Raw genomic sequence first — 21,618 nt, forward strand, 5'->3', positions numbered from 1 at the left:
TTAATATTAAAACAATGGCTATGCCCTATGTAAACCTCTAAGAATACAACATTAATGAGGCATTTATTTTTTAATTTTGAAATAAACCTATGATGAATTAGTGGTTAACATAAGTTGTGGCCACTGCTTTGTAAAAAAGTGGAAAGTGACTGAATTCTTTATACTAAGCATGTAGGACTTCTATATTCAATAAAAACAATAAAGACTAAAAAAACAGGACAAAGAAACATGCAACCAACCAATATTTAATAAATATTTCAATAGCTGAGGTACTCAAGATGGTACAATCAGCAGTTTAAATTAGCTTAAACCACTTTAAAATTTTAGAAAGAAAGTATTTATAATAAAGTACATATTCCCCATCTCTTTTCTTTACAAACATAAAAAATTTAGGGGAAAATGATGTAAAAAAATAGCACTTAGCCCAAATTATAGGCAAGAACCTACCTAGTAAACTCCTTAAGAACTCAAAAGGGAGAAATAATTAGATGTCAACTCTTACAGGCCCTCAGTAAACAGAATAATTTAGATAACAAATTTATTATAAAAGATTGTTAAAGACCTCTTTTTGGTCACCTTTGTTACCTGGGTACTCTGATACATTCCTCTGATCCTAGCAGGCCAAGCTGTCCATCAGAATCGAGACCCCAAGCATACACCTGGCCTTTGTCATTTAGTGCTAATGTATGAGCTTCTCCACATGAAACAGCTACGATATTTTGGGCATCCAGGGCAACAACCTGCTCTACAGAAATCAAGAAGAGAAATATTACATTCTAGTTTTGAACTACCAATGAGAATAAAACACAGTCTTCATCTTGTACAAAAAAGCTTAAGAAAATGATAAAATACAGACTAAGTATAACACTAGTTATTCTGAAAAATTTAACAAGTATGTGCCACATAAAATTCTCATTGTGGTAAATACAGATATACATCCTAGGGTATAAGCAATTCAAAATATTAAGTGACTTGAACATTTTGGGGAAGAAGTTTAAGGTTTATAAAATTACTGAGAAAGTTACTCTTCATTCAAAGCCATTGCCAGTAACAGCTAAAAAGGGAATCATTTAAATATCCTGGACTATTTAATAATAAAATCATAATTGACATACACTACTGTGGAGTGATTCTCAAATTAATAAAATAATCTGAATTGGGAATTTCTGATAGAAAAGGACCTTCTTTACAGATCTCATAAATGATGCATCTACTAGGTATTCTGAGGAGGGACTTGAAAGGCAATGTAACCATAACAAATAGGTTTCAGTTTATGGACTGCCATTTTAACATCAAATATATAAAAATCCATATGTGGTTAAAATGTGCTCAAGTTTTAAACTAAAAATTAATTTAAGCATTGGTCCTTCATAAGACTGTCAGTAGCCACTGACAAACCAGTAAAGAAAGTGAAATTGTTTCCTTAGTCTCCTTAGGATGCATAATGTCTACCAGTTTTTTACTAGTACTATTACATGTGTTTTTAGGATGAACCTTTTTTTTTTTAGCTTAGTAATAAGAAAGATATAATTTTTGTCTTCAATAAACCTAAGCTTCATGTTGAAGAGTCGTTAACTGAACCAATCAGGGTTTCTTCTGAAGCACACTTTAGCTCAGTGTACAAAGCAACTGTTCAATAAAGAAACTAATTGCATCAAGAACATTTAAATTCCTACGTTTAGAGAAATTCAAATGTTTAGGATTACTACCCTGCCATTTTGGAGTGAGAGATTATATAGCCTCTAGAATCTTTACAACTCTAATGATATGTTATTTAAAGTACTTACCTTAAAGTACTGAGTTAATAACTCGTGAAGCTGGTGTATGTAGAAGTTCGTTATACTAACCTTTTGCTTTTTGTATATATTTTTGTGTATATGTTTTTATGAAATTATATTGTAGGAACATACAAAACAAGAAACAAAAAGAACAAGATATAACACACTGTCTCCTACCTCCCACAAAAAAAAAAAAAATCAAGAAAAGGGCTTATAGGTATGACAGCATTTGTTTACATCAAAATATTATCACAAATCTTAATTATGAAGAAAGAAGTAAAATACTCAAAAGATCTGTTCTTTTTCAGAGGCCCCAGAAATAAGTCAATGTCACTCCAAGACAATCCTCAAAGGAAGTACAATAAAGAGTAGAAAATGACAAGATGACAAGACAAATGAATAAGACCGGTTGGTTCAATAGCAAATGAAGAGTACTAAATAGACAGCAGTGGCTGTAAAATCAAAGGCATAAAAACTCAAGAAACAAAGAAGAAACAATCATTCATACAAAACACTAGCATTTACTGTATACTTCTTATGCTCCAAACACTGGAGACACAAGGAGATTAAAACAGATTCCTAGCCCTCAAAGAATTTACAGTCTATAGAAAGACGGGTGAGATAAGGATTGTGATTAAATGCTAAGATAAAGATACACAAAAGGCACCATGGGAACATGAGATATTTATTAAAGCCTTAAAAGATACCAGGAAGAATTCTAGAAGACAGTAACACTTAACACTAAATCCTGAGCTGAGAAAAAGGAAGAGATTCCATGTAGCCATTTGAGAAAATTCTTATGGCAAGACAAACTAACCAAAAGCAAAGTGAAAAGACTAGTAAGGAAAACAGGGAAACATCTTATTCACACTTCAAAGAAATAATCTCCCCAATTTTTAAAGACTTAGTTGGGGGTGGGGAGGAAGACCAGTAATTCAGTGAAAAATGGACAAAAGATGTCAACTGATAGTTCACAAAAAAAGAAACAGAAATGGCCCGTAATCATATGAAAAGATGCTCACATTGGTAAGAGAAATGCAAATTTCTCAAAACTACATTGAGAAGCCAGTAATATCTTCACTTAGAAAATTTATAAAACCATACGCTTCTAATTTTGTATTCTTCCACATGGGTTAACCTTCAAGCATAGATGTTTACATTCTCCCACAGAATGGGAGAAAATAATTGCAAAGAATCCATCTAATAACGGACTATTATCCAAAATATATAGAAGACTCTTAAAACTCAACAATAAGAAAAACAACCCAATTAAAAAATAAGCAAAAGAACTGAACAGATACCTCACCAAGGAAGATATACAGATGGCAAGTAAGCCTATGAAAGGATATTCCCACATTTTATGACATCAGGGAATTACAAATTAAAATGAGATACTACTATACATACAGTAAAATGGCCCAAATCCAAAACACTAACAATATCAAATGCTGGAGAGGATAGAGAGCAACACAACTTCTCATTAACTGCTGGTGGGCATGCAAAATGATACAGCCACTTTGGAAGACAGGTTGGCAATTTCTTACAAAGCATACTCTTACATGATCCAGCAATCACACTCCTTGATAGTCACCCTAAGGATTTAAAAACTTAGGTTAACAAAAAAATCCATACATAGATGTTTACAGCATCTTTATTTATAATTGCTAAAACTTGGAAGCAACCAAAAATGTCCTTTAATAGGTAAATAAACTGTGGTACATCCAGATAATAGAATATTATTCAGCAATACAAAGGAATAAGCTATCAAGTCATATACAGACATGGAGGAAACTTAAACACATATTACTAAGGAAAAGAAACCTATCTGTAAAGGCTACATACCGATTCCAAATACATGTATGATCCCAAATACATAACCTTCTGGAAAAGGCAAAACTTTGGAGACAGTAAAAAGTTTAGTGGTTGCTGCAGATTAGGGGGCAGGGAGAGCTAAATAAGGAGAGCATAGAGTATTTTTAGGGCAGTAAATAAAGGTAGTATGTATGATGACCATTACTATTCTATACAATACTATGTGTCATTATGCATTTGTCAAAACCCACAGATTGTCATACAACACAAAAAGTAAACTCTAATTAAACCATAGACTTCAGATGATGTCAACATAGGTTTATTAATGGTGATAAATGTACCATTGTGGTACCATTGTGGACAGTGGAGGAGACTGGCTGTGTGGAGATGGTGTATATGGGAACTCTCTGTATTTTCTGCTCAATTTTGCTATGAACCTAAAACCACTCTAAAAGATAGTTTATTAATTTTAAAAATGTTTATAATAAAACTCAAAATGTTTCATAAAAATTCTAAAGTTTGATTAACAGTCTGTTGGGGGGAAAAAAAAGCATTCTCATATATTGATAATAGAAGTACAAAACAGAACAACCTTTATGGAGATGAAATGAGGCAATACCTAACAAAACATATGCATTTACCTTCTGGACCTAGAAATTCCATTTCCAGGAAATTACACCTAAGTACTGAAGGGTAACAGAATATGCTGCTTTGATACATGATTCTTTTGAGCTCAAGGACATTAAGAAGAAATAGATACAAGAAAAGCTCTCTGCCCTCCCCCCATAAGCCTAAAAGTAGGACATAAATTTGTAAAGGTACCCACCTCTTCCCTCTGTACCAGGAAGGACAGAAGTTAATCACCAGATACAACTCTAAACCCCTATCAGCTCAGAGATGGCACCAGGAAAACCTACATAAGTACTAACTAACCCTTATCTTCCATTAGTCCACCCATCTATTTATCTTCCCACAATTTGCCACCCCAGAAACTCAGTCATTTTTGTTGTTACTTATCTAAAACTTTACTGTTCTTTTAAGATACTATGTAAGCCCATGTTCTATCAACCCTAAGTTACTCATCACTGAGTGCTCCCATATCTAAGAGTAATACATGTGTTAATAAACTTTTGTTTTTCTCTTGTCAATCTGCCTTTTGTCTAGGCCCCAGCTGGAGAACCCAGGATGACAGAATACAAATACAAATACAAATACAAATACAAATACAAATACAAATACAAATACGTGTGTATATGTGTGTGCGTGTGTGAACATGTATATTTATATGTATTTGCAGCACTGTATATAATAAGACTGGAAGTATTCCAAGTATCCATTGACAAAGGATTCCATCTACACACTGGAATACTATGCTCTACAAAAAAAATAATAATAATAAGGAAACTACATACTGATATAGAAAGATCTCAAGGATATATGAGCAAAGAGTAAAAAATATCAAGTATGGAATACTATATGATTTGCTACTTTTTGTGTAAGAAGTAACAATAAGAACATATATTCGTACTTGCTTATATCTACATAAAGAAAATCTGAAAAGATATACAAAGAAACTAATAAACATATGTAGGTGATGCAGGTAGAGGGGAAATACAGCAGTCAGATGTAAGAGCAAAGCTTCACAATGTGCATTTGTATTACCTTGATCTTTGAACCACGTGAATATATTGTCTATTCCAAACAAAAAATAAAATTTAACTTTAAAAATTAAATAGAACATTAAAGAAAATAGTTAAAGCCATGTATTGAAACCAATGTTTTCATTTTTAAACTGACCTACTTTAATTTTTTTCTACATACTAACAACTCAAGACAAATAATCTTGGTTCTTTCAGAAGTTTAGTGCCATCAAATTACTGAGATACCTATTCTGAGAATGGATAACTGCTTCAGAAATACATTATTAAAGAAGCATAATAACACAGTTATACGTCCTGGGAATAGCATTAAATACAGGCTTCTCAGACAACAAATACACAAAACTCATAGCTTCTCTGTATGAATTTTTTTAATTACTTAGTTTTTCTCAATGGCTCATCAAAATGAATAGCCTCAACCATACCCCCAACCCCTGGTCTGCTAGAAAGTCAGATCAATAGCATACTGAGACATTTTACATCTAATGAAATTAGATGGCTGAATGCTCAAAACGAGAGTCAATGATAAGCAAGACTGAAGGAAAAATGAACCTAGCAAAACAACAACAAAAAATTCACTAGAAGCCTAACTCGATGCCCTGTGTGAGGGGGAAGAAAAAAAGAAGTCATATCAAACCCAACAGCTAACATTTATTATTTACTATGTACCAGGTACTGTGCTACTTTTAATCACCAAGTTACATTTGGCTTTCAAGGCCAAATTAACACAGAAAAGGGAGGAGTAAGTGGGGATTAAATTCACTTCAACTAGAGTTAAGTATGAATATATAAGGAAGAGGACAGATGCAAAAACAAAAAACAAAAAACAAAAAAAAACAATTTGCCAAGCAAGCCCATTAAACAGTTGATTCCTTTGATAAAGAAGGACTACAAGATGCTGGAATTATGAACATATGATGCTAAACTTGATGGAAGAGTTTTAATAACACCAGATGACCATTATAGTCAATTATAGCCCAGAAAATATGTTATCTCTTTAAAAATATGTAAAACAGATAAAACATGTGGTAAGTGTTGTTGGTCATTATGTTATTCTTTCCACCCTTTTATGCTTCAAAATGTTCACATAAAATGTTTGAGAAAAGTAACACTATTCATATCAGCACTGATGACTCACGAGAACATTTAGTTTTGGGAGGCAGCAAAGGGCAAAAAAAAAAAACATAACTGGTGGAGATAACCTTGGGAAAGAAAAAATACACTTCTCAGAGACAGGAGCAAAAACAGAAAAGATAAAGAACTAGAGGCATGTAACATATCCATCTTGTAAATATTAACAGCAGATATATTCTAAATACATCCCTAATAGGTGCCTGGTCGTTATTACTTCTGGTTCTTCTTATACTTTACATTGTTAAAATGCGGTATTTTTGAAAACTAATGGTGCATCATCTTAGTAAGGAAGAAAAGGCCATTATCTTTGCTCCATACATACAAATATAGTCATTTTTAGACTTATGAAAACCAATTAAAATATTCAACCTAATGACAATTTTAATTTCTACATCACCTATTTCCTCCCAATTACCTCTGGATGTAGATCTGATTTCAGCATTTATTCATAAACAAACTGCATCAAATAAATTTCGTTGCAAATATTTTTTTTCAATATATGAAGTTTATTGTCAAACTGGTTTCCATACAACACCCAGTGCTCATCCCAAAAGGTGCCCTCCTCAATACCCATCACCCACCCGCCCCTCCCTCCCACCCCATCAACCCTCAGTTTGTTCTCAGTTTGCAAATATTATAAAAGAAGAAAGAATAATGCTGCACAGCCTTTTAGCAATGTAGGATAGGTCCAGGTTCTTGATGCAAAATGTTATATGATAAAATCCTTCCTCTTGAAAAACTAACCTATTTCCTTTGGGACCTAAAATATATACTCATCAATTCTTGAGTTTGTGAAAATTCATGTAGAATATCATCTCCAGACTCACTGTTTAAGAGTTCACTTGTACAATTTCATTATCATCATACAGTGATGACACCTACATTCACCTTCTGATTTGTATAATTGTGAAACATCTTCCTCTGTCAATTTTCTTTTGTCACTATGGATAGAAAATGAAAAATTCTGCATTCTCAATTTTATATTTGTAGTCAATGAAAGCTACAAAAAGAAAAATAAAAGCTACAAAGATGGGACTCCAGACTTCTTTTGTATCTTCTTTAAACGCTGGTGCAAAATTGTGCACAATGTATGAAGAAAACATATGTTAAGGGGCGCCTGGGTGGCGCAGTCGGTTAAGCGTCCGACTTCAGCCAGGTCACGATCTCGCGGTCCGGGAGTTCGAGCCCCGCGTCGGGCTCTGGGCTGATGGCTCAGAGCCTGGAGCCTGTTTCCGATTCTGTGTCTCCCTCTCTCTCTGCCCCTCCCCCGTTCATGCTCTGTCTCTCTCTGTCCCAAAAATAAATACACGTTGAAAAAAAAAATTAAAAAAAAAAAAAAAGAAAACGTAAGTTAAATATTGAGGATTTCACTGCACCATCCTTCTAGGAAACTCCATCATTGTTCCACTTACCATCTTTGTCTGCTTATTTAGTCTACTTGAGAATATAATCAATTCTCATTATTGGCAATAGTTATGTTCTATAAAGTTACCACAAATACTTGCTCAGCAAATACGAAACACTGCCCCTAGGGATAATACAGGATTAAGCTCCCAGAAAACTCTCATCACATTTTCATAAACTGATCAACACATAACCTTGTTTTATATGTGTTTCTGCTTAAAGACATCTTATATACTATTGATTCACTAACACTGAATTCACAGCCAACAGCACCCTAACTCATGCCTCAATGTATTATCATAGCCTTCTTGTGCTTAGGAACACTAGACAGCACTTCAGTATTATGCTCAGAGGTCATTTTAAACAGTGAAATGATCAAGAAAAGTACAAAAACATAAAAAATGTGGCACAAAAGGATACTTGTTTACAGTATGAGAGCTGAAACAAGAAGGCAGAGCACTGCTTTGCTGAATGTCAGCTGGGAATGCACACGTCAGGAGACCCAACTATTTTGCAGCAATGCATATGTGCATGTCCAGGAATGACCATAAAAAGGCCTCATGGGTATTAACTGACTACAACCTAGGTTGATTTAATAACAGTACACATACACACTTCTTAGCAACCAATCACAGAATACACAAGATGGTCTATTAGGAGTCTTTGCTAACCAGGGTTTAAACCTGATACTAAGATATAATCATCAATAATATGTTCTGAGAATATTGTAAACAAACAAACAAAAAAAAAACCAGTAAAGAATATACTGTCTTCTCAAAAAAAAATGTATTGCTTTTTGGATTTAAAGGCAATAAATACTACAGAAACACCATTATAGTAACATATTCACAACTAGCATCTCTTAAAAACTACTTCTTATTCAAAATTCTAAAACATCTTATTTAAAGGAAAATATAAACATTATGTTACTCTGTATCCTCTTTCACCTACAGATATCAAAATCTTGTTGTTACAGGATAATTTGTGTTCTCCCCTAAATGCATATATTTAAGTCCTAATCCCCAGTATCTCAGAACGTAACTTTACTTAGAAACAGGGTCATTGAAGATATAATTAGTTAAGATGAGGTCATACGGGGGAGGAGGGAAGGTCCCTAAATCCTCAAAAGGGAAAATGTGGTCACAATTACACAGGGAAAATACCATATGAAGGAATGCCTAAGACTGATAGCAAACAACCAGAAACTAGGAGAGAGGCCTTATAGAAGGAACCAACCTGGCTGACACCTTGATCTTGGATTTCTAGCCTCTAGACCTATAAGATAATACATTTCTGTTACTTAAGCCACCTAGTTTGTCATACTTTGTATGGCAGCCCTAGCAAATGAATACACCTGGGTAAATATTTTTAGGTTCTAAACATTCCTGTCAACTTGGCCAAGTATTACCATCTCTGTTTTCTAGGCAAACCAAAGAAAGAAATAATTTATTTTGAATAATTCAATCACAGGTAATTGATTTTAAAATTTGGAAGTTTCTAGTTTACAATTACATTATTTCCATGTCAAAAGATTAAAATAAATGGAAAAAAATATTTAAAGAATTGGCGAAGGATAGTTCTCTAAACAATCTTCAAAATATAAGCCAAATAAAAGTTGGCAATATGTATTTTAATTTTTAACATACATGCCTCTGACCCAGAAACTTTCATTTTAGGGATTTACTATAAAATAATGTTTACTGAATTACATTTTGTACCTGGGGAAAAAACAACAACAGGAAATAACCTGATTTCCAATAACAGGTAGGTACATAAATTATGGAACATTCATGTAATACAAATTGATGCTCCTACACTGGGAGTTATATCTAAGTGATGAATCACTAAATTTGACTCCTGCAACCAATATATTACATATGTTAACTAGCTAGAATTTAAATAAAAAATTTGGAAGAAAAAATTGATGCTTCTATTAAAAAGAATGTATACTAACATGAAAAAACAGAAATATACTAAATGAAAAAGCAAAACCACAAAACTTTTGTATATACAGAGAATTACGTATTTTTATATAGGTATAAAAAATACAAAAATATAAACAAATAGTAGTAGTCAGCTTTAGAATGTCAGGGTAAAGTGGCTTCCACTTTTTAAATCATATATTTCTATAAAAAAAAAAAGATTACATGTATCATTTTGGTAATCAGAAAAAATAAAAGGCTTTTTTCCAAGTATAGCTAACCCTCAACTTATAAATGACCCTGAACCTCACAGGAATAAATGTCCTTTGTTTCCCAAAATCAAAACTCTAAGGAAATAACTAACCTGAAGTAACAGAAGAAACAAGGTATAGTCAGGTACTGTTTACCTTTAAACCATGATCTATAGGTAAGTTAAATGCCCACATATATCTTTCTTAGGCTTTCTGGAACAGATAAAGAGAGCTAAACAAGCCATGAAGGGTAGAGATAAATTTTTGACATCCAAATTTAAAACTCAAATGAATTTTTCGACAGAAAATACTATAAAGGTCAATTAAATATAATTACTGATAGATTATTATACTTAGGTAGAATTATTCCAAAGATTAGTTTGAAAATCTACTTATGATCTAGCAATATTTCTATAAGCAAAGAAAAATTTGGTTTTTAAAAACACCATTCATTCATAAATCAGGGACTATGTGGTATGAAAATACAATTACAACTGATCCAAGTCTACAATTATCCTTTTTTTTTTTTTAATGTTTATTTATTTTTGAGAGAGAGAGAGTACAAGCAGGTAGGGACAGAGAAAGAGGGAGACACAGAATCCAAAGCAGGCTCCAGACTCTGAGCTGTCAACACAAAGGCTGACACAGGGCTCAAACCCACAAACGGTGAGATCATGACCTGAGACGAAGTCAGTTGCTTAACCAACTGAGCCACCCAGGCACTCCCACAATTATTAACTCTTAATGTGGTCAAGTTTAATGAAGTTCTACATATATTTAAAGGAAGGAAGGAAGAAAGGAAGGAAGGAAGGAAAGAAAAGAAAGGAAAGGAAGGAAGAAAGAAAAAGAAAAGAAAGAAAAAAAGAATTCCAACAAAGGCTGAACAGCTATCAATGTTTTATACAGGGAACAAAAATCTTTGCTGGTATTGTTCAAGTTATCAGGGTCTAAAAAACAATATTGTTATGAATAGCAACAAGCATAGCAATTTGATAACAATTTAAAACTGAGGTCCGAAGAAATATACATTGTTAAATAGCTAATCTAAAGAAGTACCATTTCAATTTCTTACTAAAAGTTTAATTCTATCAGAGCTTAAGTTTCAAAATCCTCTGTCCTACCATGGCTCATTAGTTGCTATAAATATAGGTTTCCTTTTCCCTTCTCTCCGAATAACTCAAAGCTCTAACTAGAGCAAAAGAAAGTACACTAAAAAACTGACTCTAAAAATTTTAAGTTTGCAAGATACCACAAAAATTTAAAAGTATTATATAATTTCATTCTTATTTAAAAATATATCACACATAGCCCCAATGTATATGCAGAGAAAATACTGAAAAAATAAATACTAAATTGTCAATACTAGTTATCTACAAGTAGCTTTTACTTCTTTTATTATTTAAATAACTATACGTGTAGTTGATGCATTTCATGATTTTGATTTTTAATTTTTTTTAAATGTTTATTTATTTTTAAGAGAGCACAGGTGAGCAGAGAGAAAGTGAGACACAGAATCCGAAGAAGGCTCTAGGCTCTGGGCTGTCAGCATTGAGAGCCTGATGTGGGGCTCGAATCCACGAACTGTGAGCTGATGACCTGGGCCAAAGTCAGACACTTAACCAACTGAGCCACCCAGGTAGCCCCTATGATTTTGACTTTTTAAGGATTAGGACATTAATCACTTGGGATTAGTGCACAGCACCAATAAATAATTTATAGTGTTTTTTTTTCTTTTTACGTAATCATATTACTAATTTTGTTACAGAAATAATAACCACAAGGCTACTTCACTCAAGGCATATACTTCTCTCTTCTTAAAGTGAAATTATTGTTTATTGACACTTTGTAAAGGATTTGTAATATAATGCACATAACAATAAAATATAAAACAAATCAAGAATTAAAGAAATAAAACTAAATGTCTAAACTAAATAAAAACTGAAACTGAAAGTTAAATGAAAATGTTTATTCTCTAAAATTACTACCAATAGGAATTTGGAATGATACAACCTATAGTCACCAAAACATTTTAATGAGTTCCTGGATAAAATCTAAAGTTAACATAAAGTAATTTACATGTCTCAGTTGACAGCCCACAATAAAAAATATCATAAAATTAGAGTTATAACTAATTAGATTACAAAATTCTTTATGATGGATATGTTTACAAGTTCATAACTCTTTCATGTATTCTATTACCTACAGGTGTACAGTTAACATACATAAAGAGCTTATGTGCCTGGCACTATGTTAAATATGTAATCTCATTTAATCCTCATAACACCATGAGGCAGGTGCGTACCATCATCCCTACTTCACAGATAAAGGAACTAAATATAAACATTTCCCTATTTATTGAACTGTTGTGCTTTTAACATTTAAATAACAAGGTATTAATGTTTTAATAATTTATTTTCAAAATATACTTAAAATTTTGTGAATACTTATGGCTTTACAACATTTTTCTTTAGAAAAGTCCTTTCTGGATGTCTGGAAACCACTGCAATTAATTGCTTTGAAGAAAAAAGAAGTTGAAATGTAAAGTCCCCAACATAAATATCAAACAGTTGCTTTAACTTTCTTTTTAAGACAAGCAAGAATGAACCCTCAAAATATATTACCAGAGTTTTTATTCTGTGTTTTCTTAGAGTCTTCATTGGTATAGATGCCACCTATTCATCACAGGGCCAATTACATTAACTATATTTTCTTGATTTCTGCATTCTTAACACTGACATTTGGGGAGCAAGAGACTTACAGACCCCAGAAGAGATGGCCATTCCCAGGACTAGCTAATTCCTAAAGATAACAACTTGCCTACCAGCACGCTGTTCATATGCAAACCAACCAGTCCAGAGTTTATACTACCAACTATCTCCTTATCTAACTCTCACACACCAAGCCAGTACCTCCCTCACCCTAAATCACCCCAGGGCCAGGGACAAGGAAACTAAGAACCAACCCTTCTAGCCCAAAGCCTGGAGGAATTAACCAAACTAGCCAATCCAAACTGTTTATTCTGCCCAGTCTTGCCTTTCCCAAGAAAACCCCAATAAAAGCCACGAACTAAGATGTCCCTATGCTCTTGTCTTCTGCTTCCTGACTACCCTAGTGTTCTCCCCTATGGCTTTGTGGCATCTGATCCTCTCTCTCTGGGACCTGAATACAATAAACTTCTTCCAACCCTCATTCTTGTTTCCTCTTATGGCCACACTTTACCGTATCGTATGAAACATGTATATTCTTACAATTTTAAGTTTTCTAATTTTGGTTAGAACACAGCTGATGGCCATCAAGCTTATTCAAAGAACCTACAATTTTCTCTTCCTATGGTACATCCAATAAAATACACTGATCATGTGTTTATTCAACAACCCCCTGGGTTTCTTCTGTGTGTACCATAGTGTTGTCACTATAGTACTAAAGCTAAAGTGTTAAAGGTTTCTACCCTTTAAGAACTGACATGGTAGAGAAGATTTTTATCCAAATAATTCAATATAACAGGAAAACAATAATACAACTTAATTTACTAAATGCCACATAACTGTGATTGACACTGCACAAAATATTTGATCTGAGTTCTTACAAGAGTGACCACAATGATACAGGATTGTCCTTCAGCTGAGCAATATTCAAGAGACAGAAACGGAAATATGCCATAGAAAGAATAACCTGGAATTACCAAAAAGGATAGACTGGAGCAGGGATATCAGCAGAAAAGCTATTGCCATTGTTTTTGCACAGATAGTAATGGTCTAACTAGGAAAAAAAAAAGAATTTTAGCTTGAGATAGGAGGAAGCTAAGGGTCGGAGAGTTTAAAACAACTAGGTCAAGGTCAAATAGCCTTTTGCAAAAAAAAAAAAAAAGAAAAAAGAAAAAAAGAAAGGCAGACAGACAGACAGACAAGACAGAGAGTTACTAAAATATCAATCAGTAAGATTTGGCAACTGAGTCAATGTTGGTGTTCCAGACTAGGAAGCAGACCCTAAGATGAATCTAAGGTTTGAACCTAAGTGAATTCAAGAAACATTAATAAAGAAGAGTTGGTTTTGTAGTTTGTTTTGGAGAGATGGAGATGGCTAACTTACAGTACAACTGTTTCCATTTAAAATGTTCCTCTTTTCTCCACATCTTATAAGTTTTATAATTTCAGAAATATGTATACTTGTCTTCCTTGATTTTCTCTGTCTTGCAGTCATGGTGCCCTCATGAATGAGATTAGTGCCCTTTCCCAGAGAGCTCCCTCAGCCCTTCTGCCATTTGAAGGCAGTGAGAAAATGACCATTTATGAACCAAGAAGCAAGTCCTTCCCAGACACCAAATCTGCTAGCACCTTAATCTTAGAATGACTAGCCTAAAGAACCATGAGAAATATACATGTTATTTATTAAGCCACTCACAATATACTAATTTTATGGCAGTGATCTGACTGGACTAAGACATCTTCTAATTATTCATCACTGAATTAACTTTTGAAAATAAATGATAAATCTAACCTCTACCATTTACATACTTCTTACAGGAACAAAAAAAGCACCTATAATTCTTTTATTTTTCTGTATCATTACATCTTTAAGTCTGATGGTAAAGGAATCCAATTCATTTTATATTGTGCTCTAATATAGCATTACCTGTAAGTATCACAAACATAACATTTTTTTTGAAATTTTGGCCTAATTTTTAAATATGAGCTCCAACAAGGTAATAGAACACTAAACGTAAAGTATTTTCATGCTTGATGCAATGTCTGGGACATTAGTTGGAAGGCACAATTGTTGAATAAATGCCTAAAGTTTTGTTATAAATGGAAAGATATGTATTTCCTACGTAAAGGCAAATATGGAAATAGCATATAACCCACTTCAGTGTAAGGCAGACCTAAAGTTAAATTCCCACTCTAATATTAAGGGTATTTCTCTTTTAAGAAACATTTAGAACACTCATGACATGCCAGGCATTGTTCTTTTCACTTTTATGTGTTATCTCACTTAATCCTTAAAACCACCCTAGGAATTTGATATGATTATCCTAACAGAAAAGAATACTTAGGTGCAGAAAGGCTAAGCAATATGTGCAAGACAACATAGCTAAGAAATAAGAGTCAGAATTCAGAATTTGTATCTAAGCACTCTAATTCCAGAGCCTAACCTTTAAAAAATGAATTAAAAAATAATGTATTTACATTGTTAAAAAAAAAAAGGGGGGGGGGGTGTATGCAGTAGAAATCTAGGTCTACCATCCATGTCCTCCACCAACCTACTTCTCAGCCCTTATCTTACCTCTGCACCAAGATAACCACTGTTATTAGATGTATGTATTCTTCCAGGGTTTATTTTAATGTATCTATATGCAAATACAAATGTACATTTTTTCACATTTTATCTAAAATATAGCTTTCTATACAATGTTCTACACTTTGCTCTTTTTACTTAATGTATTTTAGAAATCTTTACATATTAGTACACAGAAAATTCCTTTACTCTTTTCACAACTACACAGTATTACAACACATTGATTGAACAATTTATTTTACCAGTTCCCAACAGACAGTCACAAGACTGTTTCTAATCTTTTCCTACTATTAACAATGTTTCAGTAATATGTCAATGTGTCATTTTGTACAGGCACAAATGGAGTTATCAGAGCACAAGTTATATTCTTGCACTTCTTGGAGAATAAGTATGTGCATTTGCAATTCTAACACATACTAGCAAAATACCCTCATAATGCTTATCAGTTTACACCAACAACCTATGAACACTTGTTTACCGACAGCCTCGCCATACAGAGTATATAGCATTCCCTCCATCCTTATTCACAGGGGATATATTCTGAGACCCAATGGATGCCATTTTGAAACCATGGATAGTACTAAACCCTGAATATACTGTTTTTTCCTATAGATACTTAGGATAATGTTTAAGTTATAAATTAGACACAGTAAGAGATTAACAATAAAACAGAACAATTATAACATACTACAATAAAAGTTATGTGGTCTCTCCCTCTTTCAAAACATCTTAATTGCAATGTACTCACCCTTCTGTGAAGATGTGAGATGATAAAATGCCTATCGATAAAATCAAATGAGGTGGATGATGTAGGCACATAACATTAGGCTACTACTGACCTTCTGACATCAGGAGGAACATCTGCTTCTGGACCTGCAGATGACCGTGGGTTACTGAAATCTCAGAAAGTGAAACCCTGGATGTGGGTTGGAGGGTCTACTATATTACCAAAGTTAAGGATTTTTGCTAACCTGATATGTAAAAAAAAATGGTACCTCAGTGTAGTATTCTGCATTTCTCTTAATGTGAATGAGATTGAAGAGTATTCATTTAAGAGTCATTTGTAAAATGTTTCCCTTTTTGTAAACTGCCTGTTCATATCCTGTGACAATGTTGCTACTGGATTGTTTTCATCTTATCAATTTCTAGGACTGTTTCATATCTGGGAAATTAGCATTTTTTATTGTAATGAGTCCTAAATATTTTCCCATTCATCTTTTAACTTGTTTACAGGGTGATTTCTACCTAACAAAATTTTTTTCATGTAGTTTACTTTTCTATACATCTTCACAGTTCAGTCAGAAAGGCTTTCCTTACTCCAAAATAATAAACAAAATTGTCCATGTTTTCTTTGAGCACATTTATCATTACAGTCTTTACATTTAATCTGATTCATTTGGAATTTATCCAAATATATACATGGCATGAGGCAGTAATCCAATTTTTTTTGTTCCCTAGATGATGTTCCTACTTATTCCAAGATTATTTACTGAATAGTCCCACTTGAATTTTTTCCCCGTTTCATTTGAGGTGATTTGGGTCTATGTCTGGGCTTTATATTGTTTTCGTGGTTTGATACGTACTTGTGAGGCAGTTTTAACTATTAAGACTTTAAAAATAAAATGTTATTATCTAGTTACATATTTCTGTTCTTATTTTTCAGTTTTCCTGAGCTGCTTTATTTTTTCCATAAGACCAAGAGAATCCATTTATTTAGCTCTCCTCCCTCCCCCCCCAAACAAAAAACACTTGGTATTTTCATTACGATCACCTTAAATTGACTAATTTTAGAGAAAACTGACAGATTTGCTTAGGTTGAATATTCCTACCTACAAATGTGGTTTCCATTTGCTTATAATTTTTGCATCCCTTAGAAATGCTTTCAAGTCTTCTTCAGTAGTCTTGCACATTTCTTAGGTTATTCCTGGGTCATTTTATCTTTCTCTTGCTATTATAAATGGTGTCTTTTCTTCCATTATTGACATCTAATTGGTTCTTATTTTCATTGCATTTTAATTTTGACTTTGGGCAAGTTATTTAGCGTCTTGAAGTTTTATTTACCCTCAACAGCAAGACTGTGCTAATATGTACCTGGCAGGGTGGTTTTAGGATTCTGGGATAACATATAAAGGATGTAACACAGTGCCTGGCACATAATGGTAGTTACCGTTATTATTTTTAAACATCAATATTCCATATCTAAATATATTCCAAATAATACTTCTCATTAAATTTCTCTCCAGTAATGAGGTTTGTATCTTTCTTCTCCCTTTACATTATCATACCAACTTCTAAAGTATTCCCTTCCCTCCACATTTCCAGTTGCAGAGACTTACTCAATTCCTCAACTCAGTGCAGAAATAGACCTATGTTCAGACAGAGGTAACACCAACCTGTCAGGCTTTTACCTAATTACTCTCCAGAAGATAAGTGTAGGTCCATGAAGTCCATTTCTGTTAGAAAGCCTACTTACGCAATCTATAGGTAAGCAATCCCTGAATCAGAAATCACAAAGTATACATTTGCTAAGTGATAAATACTTGGGACCAATTATGGGAAGCAATCTAAGCTCTACTTGAGTTTTGTCCTGCCATTCTAAAACAAAACAAAACAAAACAAAACAAAACAAAACAAAGCCTTCAAATAACTCACAGGTAAAGCAGCTAAACTTTGCTCCAATTGTTTTCAGATGCTCCTAATTCTGCTTCTCTTTAGCCTTAGACTGTTCCTGTCCCATTCCCATTTCCCTTTCACAGAAGCAACAAACAGCATCATCTCAGAGGACACATTTCTTAGGGACTCTTGCCTAAATGCCAGCACATTTACAATTTATAGTCACAATTATTTCATCAATTAGTGGAATCAAAAGCAACTTCTATGTGATTGCATCTTGTGATTTCAAAAACTTTGTTTCCAGTAAAACCTGGAAGGAAGTCATAAAGTCAGGCATAATTAATAGGTTTGTGACAGTTAAGCAAAAATAGGTAAATTAACCAATTAATAAAATTCAAATGGTCCCTGGCAATAAAAAGTTTAATTTTACAAAGGTGTTACATCACCAGGTACTTCAGTCTCCCAAAAAGACAAAATTATTGTTCACAGACTGTTAATTACTTGATAGGCTGGAATCGGCGAGAAATATATAGTTGGAATGTTAGCCTACTTTGAAGAGGAAATAAAACATCTCATTCCTTTAGCATTGATCTTTCTCCCCACTTGTAATACTGAATTTCTCACTTATCACTGAATACAGTTACCAAATTCAAAACAAAATTCACTTCACCAAATATTTTCTCCGCTGCTGAAACAAAACAATTAACTTTCCTCCCCTTCCTGGCTTCCCTACTTATATTTATTACTGATTCAACCTAGGATCACACCTGGCTCTGCTCTTTACCCTTACTGTTCACTTCTATTTGGTTACCACAGCCTATCCATTCTTTCCACTTCCCTAATTTCTCCTTGATCTAACTGCTCCCTTGCTGCTTTTTTCCTGTTTATTTATTTTTGAGAGAGAGAGCACTCAAGCAGAAAAGGGGCAGAGAGAGAGAAGAGGACAGAGGATCGGGAGCAGGCTCTGTGCTGACAGCAGAAAGCCCAAAACAGGGCTCAAACACAAGGAACTGTGAGATCAAGACCTGAGCTGAAGTTGGACACTTAACCCACTGAGCCACTCAAGCACCTCTCCCTTGTTGTTTTAAAGGGGGCACCCTTATAGCCTAACTGATTACCTCCAAATTCTCTCCCCTCCTTTATAAAAACCTGATAATTCTCATTACAAACAATCAGTGAATACACACCCAATTAAAACCCTAACTTGATTAATTCTATAACCTGACCTCAATTTTACCTTCTAACTTTCTTGCTCTCTATTCTCAGACATTTTAGTTAACTGGACTACAATTCCCTTAATAGGTCTCCCATTTGTCTATTTCCATTTGAGCTAAGCTACCTATAAAGCCTCTTCATTCTTTCCTCCTTTAAATACTTATATCCTTCCAGGTCATATGCTATCTTCCCTATAAAAAGTCACCTACAATCCATTCCATTCCAAATGGCTACACTATTCCTCTGTACACAGTGTTCTGTTTATGCCTTTTATAACACTTAGCACATTAGATGCATTTCTACTTATTTCTGCACTTGTTTTATCTTCCTTTCTAGATCTTTAAATAATATTCATCAATTATATTCAAAAGCTTGTCAAATGAATACATTCTTAAAACTTTCATTAACAAATATCTTCTAAGCTTATCAATTTTGTAGGGTGAGGCACAACTAAGCTTACTTAAATTTTTAAAAATAAATTGGTTATTGTTTTATTCTAGATTTGCTAAAATTAAAGATGTTCTTTTTCCTAAAGAAATTAACAGAGAGCAAAAATAAGGCCTAAACTGATATATATATTATTCATATATATTTTATTATATATATATCATATATATTATGTATCTCCAAAAAATAGGAGAACACAAATTTTGCTACATTTAAATGATGAAGTGTTAAATTATCATTAACAATATCACTAAACAATATTGTGAAACATGGGGAGATACTTATTATTCAATTGTTACTGAAAAAAATTGAGATATAAGAACATACTTCCAGTCTGCAATCACAAACATATGAGTATAGAAAAAGTGTTAAATGACCATAGTATTTACCTATGCATGATGGTATTATAGTTGATTTTTACTTTCCTGTATTTTTCAAATTCTCTACCAAGAATATGAAATACTTTTATAATTAGAAAAAACTATACACTAAAAATGTGTTATTTCAGAATAGGAGGACACCTAGCAAAGGAATAAAATGTAACTAAGCTTAAATATTAATAAAGAAATAATTACGATCTTTCAAAATTATGTGAAAAACACATTATTAAAGAACCCTAGAACATTTTCTTTAAGGTGAAGAAAAGCTAAACTAAATTTCTGCCATCCTAGAACTGAAGAAAAAATAATTACATGCAAATTAAATATTATGGTTTAAAGACTGAGCCACCAATATTCAAGAAACTTCCCTAACATTGAGAGAGAATGAGCTGGAAAGGGGCAGGGGGCAGAAGGGGAGGAAGAGGGGGAGGGAGAGGGACGGGAAAGGAGGGGGAGGGGGAGAAGTAGAGGGGCAGAGGGAGAGAGAGAGAGAGAGAGAGAGAGAGAGAGAGAATGAATATGAATCTTAAGCAGGCTCCATGCATAGCGTGGAACCCGATAAGGGGCTTGAACTCACGCCCATGAGACCACAGACCTGAGCTGAAATCGAGAGTCAGACACTTAACCAACTGAGTCACCCAGGTGCCCCGAAAATTCCCTTTTTAATAACAATAACTCCAATTGAATACATTTATATACAGCATAGGTTTTTCTTCCATGTAAAGTAACTATCACAATTCATTAAGATGATTATATATCTTAGTAAATAATTATTGCCTTAATTCCATCAGCATGAAAAGAACCCACAGAAGCTAAAAGGAGATAAATCATGGGCTCTTCAGTATGGTTTCTTCACTAACATTTCCCACTTTTCTACTCACTAACACAATCCTACCACAAAAAAGCCCTTGCAACAACATATGAATACATGTTCCTTATTAGATTTTCTTTAATAGTTACCTGATTAAAGATTATTCTTTAATATGGGTATGATACATACCCAGGTACTTGATACGCTTTCTAGCCTAGGAAGACACTTATAAGTATCTATGAAGTGAGATTTATTTCTTCAAAGCAATTATAAAAATACATATGGTATCTGTGAGAAATGAGCTTTAATAGTACTACACATTTTTATGACACTGGGAACACAGAACCCTAAGAATACTTACTAAAGAGATGATGGAAACTAGACCACTTAAGATTTCACCTGCTACAAGGATTCCTGCTCAAACCACGAAACTGAAATCTACCATACTCCTGTCTTTTCAAGGAAAGTAAATGGTTCACTCGCAATCAAGTAAAAACACCAGCATACCAAAAATAAAGAAAAAAAAAAATCAGTTCTAAATCCTTTAAAGAAGCCTCTATTTGTTAGACTGCTCAGATTAGGCATCTACTTCTATTATTGCCTTCTCCAGGGTTAAAAGTTTTAATAAAGCATTCACCAAACCAATGCATCCTACTTAGAGATACATGGCAGACTTAATACAATATAACTAATCCAAGTTCCAATGTTGACACCAAATCAATCCCACCTGGCAGTTACTATGGATCTTGGATAGCACAGCATAGCATTAGACAACAAAGGGATATAGAATGAGATATATAAAAGAAGAAAGAGAAAAGACTGGGTTACCACAGTAGTTTGTTCAAATATTATTATTCATACCACACAAGGTTATAATGAAGTACCAAAGTGGTATCACAAT

General features: G+C 33.5%; 1 protein-coding gene across 6 annotated transcripts in view; it reads right to left on the bottom strand.

Annotated features, from left to right (window-relative positions):
• Nucleotides 1–21,618, bottom strand: part of HERC4 (HECT and RLD domain containing E3 ubiquitin protein ligase 4) — a 138,487-nt gene that overhangs the window by 109,818 nt on the left and 7,051 nt on the right. For all 6 annotated transcript variants that reach the window (XM_047825530.1, XM_047825529.1, XM_047825528.1 and 3 more), the window contains one exon: nucleotides 586–745. In XM_047825530.1, coding sequence (XP_047681486.1) covers nucleotides 586–745 — 160 coding nt within the window. The remainder of the gene's footprint in view (nucleotides 1–585; nucleotides 746–21,618) is intronic.

Source organism: Prionailurus viverrinus, chromosome D2 (assembly GCF_022837055.1).
Source record: "Prionailurus viverrinus isolate Anna chromosome D2, UM_Priviv_1.0, whole genome shotgun sequence".
In the NCBI taxonomy this organism is placed as follows: Eukaryota; Metazoa; Chordata; class Mammalia; order Carnivora; family Felidae; genus Prionailurus; species Prionailurus viverrinus.